The sequence below is a fragment of the Oreochromis niloticus genome, linkage group LG7, assembly GCF_001858045.2.
Source record: "Oreochromis niloticus isolate F11D_XX linkage group LG7, O_niloticus_UMD_NMBU, whole genome shotgun sequence".
Classification (NCBI taxonomy): Eukaryota; Metazoa; Chordata; class Actinopteri; order Cichliformes; family Cichlidae; genus Oreochromis; species Oreochromis niloticus.
Window position 1 is genome coordinate 18,706,684 of NC_031972.2, and position 12,559 is coordinate 18,719,242.

The 12,559-nt window shown below is 40.5% G+C and overlaps 1 protein-coding gene across 1 annotated transcript; it reads right to left on the bottom strand.

The window, feature by feature from the left end:
* On the bottom strand, positions 1 to 10,665 carry LOC100691213 (alpha-synuclein). The gene is made up of 6 exons (XM_003454957.5): positions 10,359 to 10,665; positions 9,738 to 9,926; positions 9,527 to 9,556; positions 7,483 to 7,625; positions 1,259 to 1,330; positions 1 to 733 (listed from the first exon to the last, which is right to left on the bottom strand). The coding sequence occupies exons 2-6, from the start codon at positions 9,856 to 9,858 to the stop codon at positions 716 to 718; spliced, it is 384 nt and encodes a 127-aa protein (XP_003455005.1). The 5' UTR covers positions 9,859 to 9,926; positions 10,359 to 10,665; the 3' UTR covers positions 1 to 715.
* Between the last annotated feature and the right edge of the window lie 1,894 nt (positions 10,666 to 12,559).

Consider the following 12,559-nt stretch of genomic DNA (forward strand, 5'->3'; position numbering starts at 1 on the left):
TCATGGGCCTCACACTTTTACACATTTTATTCAACATTTAATTCCCATTAAATGAATATCAGTACCTTACATGCTCTCGGTTTTCAAAAGTCCATCCAATATGATATAGTATATCTGTTATATCAGTGACAACTTAAAAAATATGAAAAGCACAAATAGCTCAGCACTTTATAGTCCACCGCAAAAAACAGTGACAGTATACAGACAAAAATAGAGAATATTATTATGCAGATCACTGTAAAGTGTTCATTTATATAGAGACACTTAGGTGTTTGTAGACTGCAGTATATTTCCATGTTTGAGTTACTGACATAGCCACACAGTTGACAAATATATAGACACACACGCGCACACGCATAGACACGCAGTGATCAGCTGGCTTTCTCAGTGGGAGGGAGTCACTGTAAATGACAGCTGGTCACAGAGGACACACACCTGAGGTCTCCTTCGAGACTGGCGTTTAAAAGGCACACACCGACGCACACCAACACGTTCACGCGACATCTTTCGATCTTCACAACATTTACACGGATATTGTACAGACGTACGGGGCGGCACAGACGGAAACACACACACACACACACACACACACACGCACGCGCACCGACGCTGAGCACAGACTCCATAAAGGACCAAAACGAGGCACGACGGGACTTGGCAGAGCAACATGGAATGTTTCGATCATTTATCCTCGACCGCGACGCTCCCCAGCAGGTTATTCGTCAGAGTCCTCCTGAAACAGGCCAAAAACAATAGAGGTCTGGATTTATCATCTGGGATGCAGATGACCTCCTGCGGTGCGATCGTTTTCACCTTGAAAGACGCATCTCTGTGCAGCTTAATGACATTACATCACAGAAACTGTGCAAAGTAACGGAGATAATGTTACACCACCCATTGAATGGTTTATTTATGAACTCTGGTGGCTGTCTGAAGGTGCTCACAGTCTATCTTTGCCCTAAGCAGGATGTAACCTTTAAGCAAGTTGCCAGCAAATGCCAAATAATATATGAACCTTTCATTTGTTTAACAGAAATGTTGATGTAATTTAAAGATTATTGTCTTGGGTATGCCAAAGACACAGTGAGTTCCCGTGTCCCTGAGCTAACTATCCATTTGCTAAATATGTGTTAAAACGAAGTAATAGTTTTATACCGTGATACCTCTAATAAAACTTAGGCGAGGTTAACCTGCAAGACTTTATCCAATCAAGTGTGATTTGCAGCTAACACGGTCGGTGGAGGCAGGTGAGCCTTACCTCTGTGACATCAGCAGGGTCGGTATCAACTGGTGACTCTGCCACATCCTGTACCGCTGAGGCATCGTCACTCTGGAGAAAGACCAAAGAGAAACATTTTATTTTTATTTGTGCTCGATCTTTAAAATGCGGCTGTATTTTAAACTAGAAAACAGCAGGAAAAGTGAAAGAATAAAAAACACGGTGAAATATCCTGAGCTGTAGATGTGCTACTAACTGCATCCAACTGTCATTTCAAAGAAATGACAATAAAAAAAAATTACTGCCGTGGTATTAGAGACCGGCACTCAGAATGGTGGCCACTTTGAGCAAACATGCACAGCATGGGATTATTGCTAGGGAAAAGAAAGGCTCCTTGTGTAGACTCACAGACTAAGCTACACATCCAAAACCACTGCATGACGTCATGGCGTTACAGCCATCTTTTGTCCTGTGTGTGGTTCAGAATAAGTCTACAGGTGAGAAGCCAAAGGTTATGAGTCCTGCTCCATGGAACCAAACTGACACCTGATGCTTGTGTGACGCACAACAAATCCAAGGATTTTTCAGCCCTGCCCGATCACAATGTTCATACATACACACAGGCCCCAGGATGACATGTGACATAGAAAAGGTGTAGCTAGTGAGGCTGTCCATTTTTTAACTTTGTTGCTTGTAGTGTGAACAAGCACAAGCCAAACCGAAGCCTAAAGACCAGAGCTTCACATTTACATATACTGATATTCCCATTTCCAGTTATTCAAATTGTTAGACACAGGAAAAACCTTGGAATAAGGATACAATAATGGGAACGATTGCACTATTTCCTTCACAAACTTTGCTTGGAGCCATTTTTAAGACCTGACACAATTTAATTACATTTCTTTGACACCTTTGTCCAAAACAAATTACAGTCATTACATTCATTGTAACTACACCGGCTGTATCGCTGTGTCCTCCACATTTGTCACCCACATATGCCGTGGGACTACAATACCTCTGAGTGATACCTTGAGCCTGCTTTTGTGTCTGCAGAAGGAATATTACATGACTGAAAGATTGGCGAAAGTAATTTAAAAGGATGTGTGAGGACATTTCTCTTCCTTTCTGTACAGTTTTCTACAGTCATCTATCTGAATATTTAAAATAAAAAATATTTGGGGTGGAGCATCAGCCCCTACGTGTTCTGCCTCTCACAAAAACAACAGGAAACCTGTTGATTTTGTTAATGAGTCACAAAATCCACTGAGGAGGAGGTCAGGATGAAGTGGTGGGTCAGCAAAACATTTTTCTTCTTCCAGCACTTAACATTGAGTTTTTAAAGCTGCTGTGCCTGTGACACGGACTAAATTTGGACCATGACACGGACCATGAAAATGAAGCTCCTATAATTGTGGTTATTGTCATTTAAAATCTTTAGAGGACCGATGAGTTGATCTGAAGGGGCGGTCTTCTAATTCATCTGTGTGTGACTGAGCTTAAACTTTGAAAAGTATAAAACAAAAGACTGAATGTAAACAACGTGCACAGTTCACTGTGCTCCAGCTTTGTTCGCGGATGAATTAAAAGACGCTCGTGCTCATTTCACAACTTTCATTACGAGCGGCGGTCAGTGTGATTGCTAAAAGCGGGACAAGGACGAGGCGTGAAACGCTAATGAAGACTGGGCGAGGGGTGGGTGATGTCTCCTATTTTCCCTTGATTGCACTGTGCCATTGAACTGACCTTCCTTAATGGGGAGTGGTCACAGTGCACTGACACGTACGGAGATGTGAGGTGCTCCAGTTACTGCACCCTGTCCTCCTGCTGTTGCATTTAACACCACCCATCAAGCCTCCATCTGTTCCCCTTATGGAGCCGGAGACATTCACTGTAACAGTGAATTCTACCTTGTCTGTTTGCTGCGATCAGACTCAACTTTGGGCAAAAGTTTTACACAGAAATTTGCTTCATATATCTCAGCAAAGCAATATTGTGTGAATCTACTAAAGCGATAGCTCTCCTGGGACCACGTTGTATTGTTTCAGAGCAATCTTCAAGCAAAAACTGCTCAACGTGAAATGGAGCGGCAGCTTTTATCGCACGCGGCTGAAAAGATTTCATCAACAAGATGCGTTTATTGAGACTATTTTCCCCTCTGCCCTATGCCACGTTTTCTACTACACCGCCCACCCCTCGCCTCATTTTCTTCTCCCACTATCCTCATCACTTCTTTCTTGTCATGATATGACTCACCAGCAGATGATGAATTGGCGGAACAACCAGATGAGGAGATTAATCAAAACTCAGCATCCCACCATCCTCTGTTTGTGGATCTGTGTGTGTCTGTGTGTATGTATCAGCCACAGGAGGGAATCGCTGATGGACTCTCTCAACCTGGCATCAATTTTTAAATAAAATCAATATTAATGAAGTTTAATGGCTGAGCCGACTGGAAATGATGCTTAAATGAGGACAATCTGATGCTCTCTTCTTTTTTAGTTTCTCACCGGGAAAAGTCCCTGGGTCTGTGTGGGTCTGTGTGGGTCTGTATAGATAAATAGATAGATAGATAGATAGATAGATAGATAGATAGATAGATAGATAGATAGATAGATAGATAGATAGATAGATAGATAGATACTTTATTAATCTCACAATAAAGTTACAATAAAGGGGGCAAAAATGTACATGTGCACTATAAATCTAAGGTCGAGTTGAAGAAGGTATAACAGAAGTACAGAAGTCTACATTTGGAAAGTTATGCCTGACAGGTGAGTTCACCTGACACTGAAAAAGAAAAGTTATTGTACAGATATATAGAGAATGGAAGCATGGTTGAATGTGTGTGTGTGTAGTTACAGTGTGCAGAAATGTATATGCACGATTCTTCCTTTAGACTGAATATTTATCTCACTGCTTCAATAAAACAACTTCTGTGGAAGATGAAAGGTTCAGACAGGATGTTGCTGGCCAATTCTGTCTTTTCATAAAAAAAATCAGATGCTCTAGGTTTTTTTTTTTTTGCCAGCAACAAAAGATGAAAGCAGTAAAAAAGCTGCCAAAAAACTCTTTCTACCCTTTCAGTTGTTGCCACCGGCAGGAGAAATCGCTCAATGATTTCTTTGGTATCTTATCTTTCCACTGGGTACTTATTTGCTAATTACGGCCAATTAAGGCTTAGTTAAAGAAATGTGTGCATGTGTGTGCATGCTGTTGTTAAATTGCTGTTATGGATTCCCCCGTGTTTCATAACTAATTAAGGGAAGAAAGAGCATCACAACAAACGTTCGACAAAGTCTCTGCGTTGCCCTGGGAAATATTTGGCCGGCTTGTTATTTCCTGCTACTCGCAGCAGCGTTATGAGAGAGGGGGATAATTATTGCAGGCAAATTTAACGCTGCCGTCAGAAAAGCACAATTTAACACCTTATTAATCCAGATATATAACAGTGTAAGTTCAGGAGAGTGTAACTGCTGTGTGTTGACAACAAAAGAAGAACAGTGGTGACAGCTTTTTCTCTTTCCTTTTCTGCTGCTTATGATGAAGTTTCTCTTTTTCGGCTGCTAAAGAGTTTCGACGTTAATGTGAGCTGGTGTGAAGCAGAAGTGCAAAAGTGAAGATCTAAAGTTGCAATTAAAGGTGATAGACACATTTAATTTTGCTGTTTCTGTTCAGGGATTCTCGTAAAAACACATCAAGATCTAGCAGCGTTGACAAATATTAAGTATTTACTTTTTTTTAGGAATAACTAAAAGTAATTAAAAAGAGCAGTTAGCTTCACATTTCTGACCATCTTTACTTTATTTCTGGTGTGCTGCTGTATTATCTTTGTCCTATCAATGTATATGAAGAACTTAGACACACTAATGCTGACGCTTAAAAGTGAAATCATTTCTGAAGTGACTCAAACCTGAATTCTTTCTCACGGCCAGCAGGGGGCGACTTGTCTGGTTGCACAAAGAAGTCTGACTGTCTAGAAGCCTGTGAGAAAATGCATCCACTTCTCTCTGGATCTTTGACCTCAGCTAACACTTTCCTAATCACATAATTGTCTCAAACCTTATTTTCAAGCCATTTTTAATTCGTCATGGTGTTTATTTTTAAAGTATGTGTAACGGTCTTTTGCATTTGATGTTTGTTGCATTTGATGTTTGTTAAGCTGTATGTCTGGATTTTGGCCTCTGGTGGTGAACTGTGTAGGGTACAGCTTTGCTGTTTGGGTCTCCACCCAGCCACTTTTTTCTTTTGCTAGCACATGGTGTCTGCATGCTGCAGCTCACAGTTAGCTCCACACATGGAGAAAATATCGTTTAAAGAGTGGAAATAATTGAGAAAGAAGATGGAGGATAAGGTCATAAAGGACTATTTAGCACCTCCTGGATGTCAGCTCACGAGGTTTGTGTGTTTTAAATGTTTTATTTTCTGTAATTAAGGATTTTTGATTGATTGACACTAAGTACAAGAGCGCATTTTGATGTGATGTTTTTGTCTTATTGTTTGTCCGTGAGCAGTTCTCACGGGTTGCCAAGACCAGAATAAACCCTGTTCTATAACTACATCGTGCGTACGTCAATCCTTGAGGGTGCTACAGTATGGGTCAATTTAAAGTATAATATGCAGTAAAACAGGGCATGATTTATGGTGTAGCTATCTTGTGTCCTTATGTTTTCAATTAAGCCTTCCTCTTCCCTGTGAACAAACTACATGCTACAGCAATGTATCATGGGTGAATAGTTAATTTTTTCTATGCAGGTGTAAGATTGCGATATTAGCACAACTATAAGATTTTGTTCCAATGTGCTTTTAGTGAAATCAAAAGGCTACTTGTAATTTAAGAAAAAAAGGTCTGAACTGGTGGCCCTACCGATACAAAAGTTGCTCTCAAAATCTCAGTCTAAACGCAAAGAGATAGATGTATAAAAAGATAGTGGCAAAATACACAATCATAGAACCCACTGAAAGGGCAAAAGAAGAGTCATACTTTATATTTGACTTGTGTCTCAGCAGTAAATGGTTTGCTACGGTAAACCGCCTTCGCCTTTTCCTCCTACTGTGACAAACGAAGGCCAGACTGACTGATGAAAAACACAGGAAAACTAACAGTATGTAACACCTTCCATTTCAGAGAAGAAATATGAGAATTGATGACAAATGACTCAAGGTCAGGAGGCCATTTGGCACAGTAATGGGTTGTAGCTTGCGGCCACAACATGAAATGGAGGGATGTGCTGGGCTCCAAATGACATTTCCTGCGGTGTGTTTTAACTGCGTGCATACAGGGTATACTGATTTGGCCGTGGGGAAGCGTAAGCATCCTTAATGTTCGGTCTGAAGTAAATATTAAGACACATGGATGTGTTATGAGTAACTGAAAATTGCAAAATGATCAGAAATTTCTTGGTGAGGAAAAGAAAATTCTGGAAAACTTCAGAGTCCCTTGGAATTTGTCTAGAGCTATAAAATTAACCATTCAAGGGTCTCTTCAAAAGTTATTTATCATGTTGTATTTGTAACATCTAAAACTCCAACCCTGAATACGTAAAAGTAATAAGTAGCACAAACACAAAATTTTGACAGCTGATGAATCTCATCCATCCATCCATCCCCCCACCCATCCATCCATCCATCCATTATCTTCCACTTATTTGATTCAGGGTCGTGGGAGGAGCCTATCCCAGCTTAAATAGGACAGGGTACATCCTGGACAGGTCGCCAGTCTGTCTCAGCGATTAGTTACACTAATTTATTTAGCCACACTAACATACATGCTAACATTTTGGCTTTGAGGCCTTCATTATAGCATGAAACAATGAGGTCATATCCTCCATTTGCATAGTACAATCTGCCAGGTGATGGTTTAATTTTGTCATTTAATCAAGGTTTGTGTTTATGCTACCTCTTAGCTTTGGTTAATCGATACTGGAGTTATTTAACTGTAATGAGAAGGCGCATCATCTTCAGAGACTGCAACATCTAAAACTTTGTAAACCACACCTTTATATATATACATATATATACATATGTTAGTGCTGTCAGCGTTAATCTCGTTAAAATGACGTTAACGCCATACCCGCATTAATGCAGCAAATCTCTGTTAGCGAGTTAACGCAGATCGCCCCATGTGTGAGGCTGCACGGCGTCAACGTGTTAACATTAACGCGTTAGCACCCACACAAGAGGGTGCTAACGCGTATATACATGTTTTATATATTGTAATATCAGTTCTTATACTGATATAGGAAAAACACAGTCTTCTTTCTTACTTGTTTGGCCGGGTCCTTCTTGACCAATCCGGTGGCAGCGGCGATGGTGCCCGCGCCCTCCACAGTTTTCTGGGCCACGGCAGTAACTCCAGTAACCACTGCTTCACCCACTTGAGAAACTCCAGACACAGTTTTACCTGCAACTGCAGGGATGAAAGGAGGAGAACAGAGGATGTATCTCTATAGAGCCACAACGATACCTGTGAGAAATTGCATGTAGAACAGGGAACAAACATGACACAGTTCTCGCTATAGGATACTGTTCTCGAACTTCCACAATGGTGGGAGTAACTTGAGTGGCGGTGCCGTTTTCCTGATAGGACCTACACCAAAATGTTTGCACTGTTTGTCTGCCAGGTGTATTTGTCATGTAAATCAGCTGAAAGGCCACCACTGCCTTCTCTGGGTGTGAGCTTGTTTGATATAGACTCAGGTGGAGTCTACATAGCACATCTAACTTGCACATCTGGACGACATGTTTTTTTTTTCGGAAGTGTCTTGCTTATTTCTGCAAGATAATCCCAGAACACACTGCCACCCTAGTAAAAAAAACAAACAAAAACAAAGTCTGGATGGGAAGAATGGGAACACTTTTTACTTCCAAAACTACCGCAATTACATCTCTTTAGTGGCAACAGCATGTCCCAGCGAACTGTTGCCAATGATAAACAGGACAGAAAATGGTGTGCACAACCCCCCACCCCCCATTTTCTTTGGAAACAGTGGTGTAAATAAACGTACTTGCTTTGCCTGCGGTGTTATTTAAAACAGGATCATCACTTGACATATAATTTGGTTAATAGACCAACTTTGGGAGCCGCCTGCAGGCTTTTCCATTCAAAACCTTTCTGTATGCCGCATCTAGTCTTCAACTATTTGAGCAAAGCACTGTTGTGTAACATGCCAGCTCAACTGGTTTTACATTTAAGGTTGAATTATAATGCAAAGCGAAGTTGAATTAATGCAAAGCGTTCCTGTATGTGTCTTGCAGAGTATTTTTAGTGAGATCTCTTTGTGAAATTAAGATTGAAAATGTCATTAAAAACTGAGGTGTGGGCCACCAAGCACCAAACCTTCTGCTGTCTGTTTGATGTCTTGCTTAAGTATTCCCTACAGCAACACTGGAAATCAAAACCCCAATGTTGGTCCACAATTTAAACATGAGGAATTTGTAATGCTAATTTGAATGAATTTAAGGCTTTCGGTGACTTTGCAGAACAGTTAAGTAAGTAAGTATATAGTATTTGTATTTCTATTTTATTCTATTGTATATATTATTCTATTCTATTTTATTCTATTGTATATGGTATTTTATTTTATTTTATTTTATTTTATTGCATTCCAGTGTTTTCTAATTTCTGCTACATAACTTTGCACTTTTGCTGTAACAAAACAAATTTCCCACCTGTGGGACTAATAAAGGCCATCTTATCTTATCTTATCTTATCTTATCTTAAGAACTGTTCAGGTTGCTGTGTAGTCAACTCTGAGGTGATGTTTGCTTTGTCTTAATTGGCAGTGAGCCAAAATGTGGCTTACAGGGATGCAGCAGTGCTACATGGGATAATTAGTCGAGTCGTGGGTACTCATAGGGCATTAGATTGGTCTGTGTGGACCACCTGAAAGCAGATTATCAGATCATTTAATGTGCATCGCTTAGTCCCACTGGAAGCAAAGATCCTTTGTCCACATTCACAATAAATAAGACATCACACTGTTGTGTTTTCCTCTCATAATCCCACCTGCCCACAAAAGCACAGCCATTTCCCTGAATGCCTACAGCAGACGGCCTCCTTCTGCTTCTCTGTATTTCATGTATGAGAAATGGCAAGGCATGGCCCGTGGGGGATTAGATGGTTTGTGTTGAGTAAAACAGTGAAATATAACCCCAACCTACAGAGTTACAGTACAGCTCTCTTACTGACCACCTGTGGATTTGGATAGATTACCTTTTCTGACAGCTTGAGTCAAACCAAAAGTCAGACTGAATTCAGAAAACGGGTAAAGTCATGCAGAGAAGCAATGAAATAATGTATGCTGTTACCTGTTGTGACTCCATCCTTTGTTTTAGTACCTGTAACAACATACAGGTGGAGGTCAATTAGAAATATAACCCACAAGTCCCCTGTTTAATTTAGTAATCAGCCTATAGTGGAAGTAATTATACTAATATCAGTGAATTAGTAGCATTGGAAAGGTCCCGTCCCTTTTTTCTGGCATCACTGTCACCAATGAAATTAAAACCCAGAACTCACCGACATACATGACCCCGTCTTTCGTCATCTCAGCCGCTCCGGTCACTCCCTGCTTGGTTTTCTCGGCCGCTGCCACGACCCCGTCCTTGGCTTTAGAGAAACCCTTCATTAACGCGTCCATGGCTGCTCGATTGGCTCCCGATGTATTTATTTATTTATTTATTTTACGCACACACAGCTGTGAGGGTGCTGAAAACAGGAACAGTGAGAAAGCACACTGGGATGAAATGAAACGCCCGATGTGAAAAAGAAAGAAACACACACACACACGATGCCACCGCCCTTCTTCTTTTCCCTCCGACAGGTTTGCCAAGCCAATATCGTCGGCTGAAATATTTGTGCAAATGTGGGGTTCAGCCCATACAGGCAGCTGTGCTCTGAGGCTGCTGGAAATCCCACCTGTAGGAACTGCTGGTCACAGCCTTTGTTAAGCATCCATGAATGGATGAATGGATTTTACTATAAATTGAAATAACCGGAATAGAGAACGGATCGATTGTGTTGGAGTGTGTGATAAAAATGCATAAATAAATAAATAACTGTGCAGATGTTAACAGCATCAAATGGACGATTTAAACACATTTTAAGGGCGATGGATGCACGAGCTGTGGGTTCACGCACCTGTTTGCTTCAACTTCCTCTGAGGAGAGAGAGAAGGTGCTGAATCTTCCGGGATGACAGTGAAGCTTCACCCAAAGAGCAGGAGAAGAGGGGTGTAAAACAAAAGGACGAGTTATTGTCTCCAAACTTCAACTTGTCTAAAGAAAACGGCTAAAACAGACCGACGGAGGGACGAGGATAGACAGACAGACGGGTTCGACAGGCGCCTCCTGCAGACGAGGGAGAAGGAGCGATTAAACCCCGCGATGCTTACGAGAGAGCAGAGATGCTCCACTGCCTGTCTGTAACACGCTCACTCCCTCACTCACTCACTTACTCACACACACACACACACACACACACACACACACACAAAGATTACGTAGCGCTTTCTGCACGTAGGTTGCCCACAGCGTGTAGGTGCAGCAGGCTCTTTAAAAATCTCCAGTCGGCTCAATGCATCTGTGGCCAAACTACCAATTAGTGGCAGTGTAATTATGCAAGAGAACACTGGTGGGCTTTTCACTGTGAGCACCATGTTAACTGCAGCTGCACAGCTGGTCCGTCATCAGCTGTTTGCATTGGAGGCCTAAATCGCCCCCCCTCCCCAATTTTTACTTTATTTTTAAAAATGTGTTTCGCTTTTGTTTAAGTAAGTAAAAATTATAGAGCCAGATAGCCTATGATTTGTAAATAATGGGTGTGGATATTTGCAGGAAGTTAGGGTTGTCCCACTTCTTGAATACTGCTGTAAGTGCCTTTAAAATCCATTATCGGTTTAAAAACTCACACTTTTAACTTATGACGCGCTTATTCGATCCTTTGTGAAGAGACATTAATATTTACTTGGTGCCTCATTGGAAAGAGAGTTCGGTTTAATGGATGAAAAACGTGTAGCATATAACTTCATAATTACCAGAAAAAAACAGCAAAGGAAAAGAAGGTCTGCACATCAGTAGTAATTGTCCTTTGTTCTAACTGATTATAACTGATCTAGAAAGCACTGCTAAGATTTGAAGGATTAGTCCTCATCAAAAGGTGCATTATTATTATTTTTTAAGTGCTACCATTAGGGTTTCCATGTCTGCCATTAACAAAAACACAACAAAAAAACTCCGAAACCAAGCAGTAACACTTCAAATGTGACTTTGTGAGAACTTCATGTTTTTAGTTATACAAGTATTCTTTATGTTTCCCTTTATAAATAAAGCTCCATTAAATCAAAGGTTAATAGGTTAAATGTAAGATGTTGATGAATGGATTTGCCACTTGGATTGTTAACAATCACATGACCCCAAACTGTGCTGTTAGACCTGGAAGGCTTGGTTTTCATTATATCATGTATAGCAAAAGTGCAGATGAGCTACAACTTCCAGCACAACAAAAACAAACATTCAGTCATTTACACAGCAAATACATGTAGATACATATATACATATATCTAAAAGATCTATTCTTTACTCTTCTCATTAAACCCTTCCTGAGGTGAAAGAGAAGACATGCACAAACAAGGCAGGAGTTCATTCACGCTCCAGAAGGAAAACAAATAAAAGAAATAAATGCATATATCAGCAAATGAGCCGCACTGAAATGCAGATACAATTGCGATTCACAGTGAAATCTTCAGAAATATACCGCCTTCTCCATCTTATGTACATGTGGTCTCAATCTAATATAAACAGGGAGATTTCTGTCTTTGCAGCTTAAAATAACTACATTCAGAGAAATAATTATCACTCATCCCCAGGTTTTCCCAAGCTACAGTGTGCACAATAGTCTGGCATATTCAGCACTATTAAATCTTCCAGTAATTACTGGAGTTCCACATCTGAACCTCCCCAAATAACACACCAGCTATGATCATAAAAATGCCAGATTTCCAGTTTTGCATCAGGATCTCACATATCCTTATCTCATCTGCTGCTTTTACATACCTTTCATTCACCACAAGAATAAGAAGTACCAATATGCTGTTTTCATGGCTGTAAAACACAAGTGATTATTCATTAACCATAACAATGAGCCTTTGAAGACTCTATGTCATAATACTATATTAGCATATATAAATAGTTCTCATTAGATTGTTTAAAAGGATGCATTAGTGCTTTCCATTTTCTTTTAATCTATGATCTTAGCATTATGCTATCTCTGTGTTTACTTTTCATGATGTGTCTTCCTGTCTGTGGCAGCAGTTCTGCTCTGTTTGGCTAAATTTGGTTTTC

Coding starts and splice junctions, on each gene's coding strand:
- LOC100691213 (XM_003454957.5), bottom strand. CDS start 9,858: ATGGACGCGTTAATGAAGGGTTTCTCTAAAGCCAAGGACGGGGTCGTG. Junction 7,626..9,526: donor AAAGGATGGAGTCACAACAG/GTAACAGCATAC, acceptor TCATCCCTGCAG/TTGCAGGTAAAACTGTGTCT. Junction 1,331..7,482: donor AGAAGGACCCGGCCAAACAA/GTAAGAAAGAAG, acceptor GTCTTTCTCCAG/AGTGACGATGCCTCAGCGGT.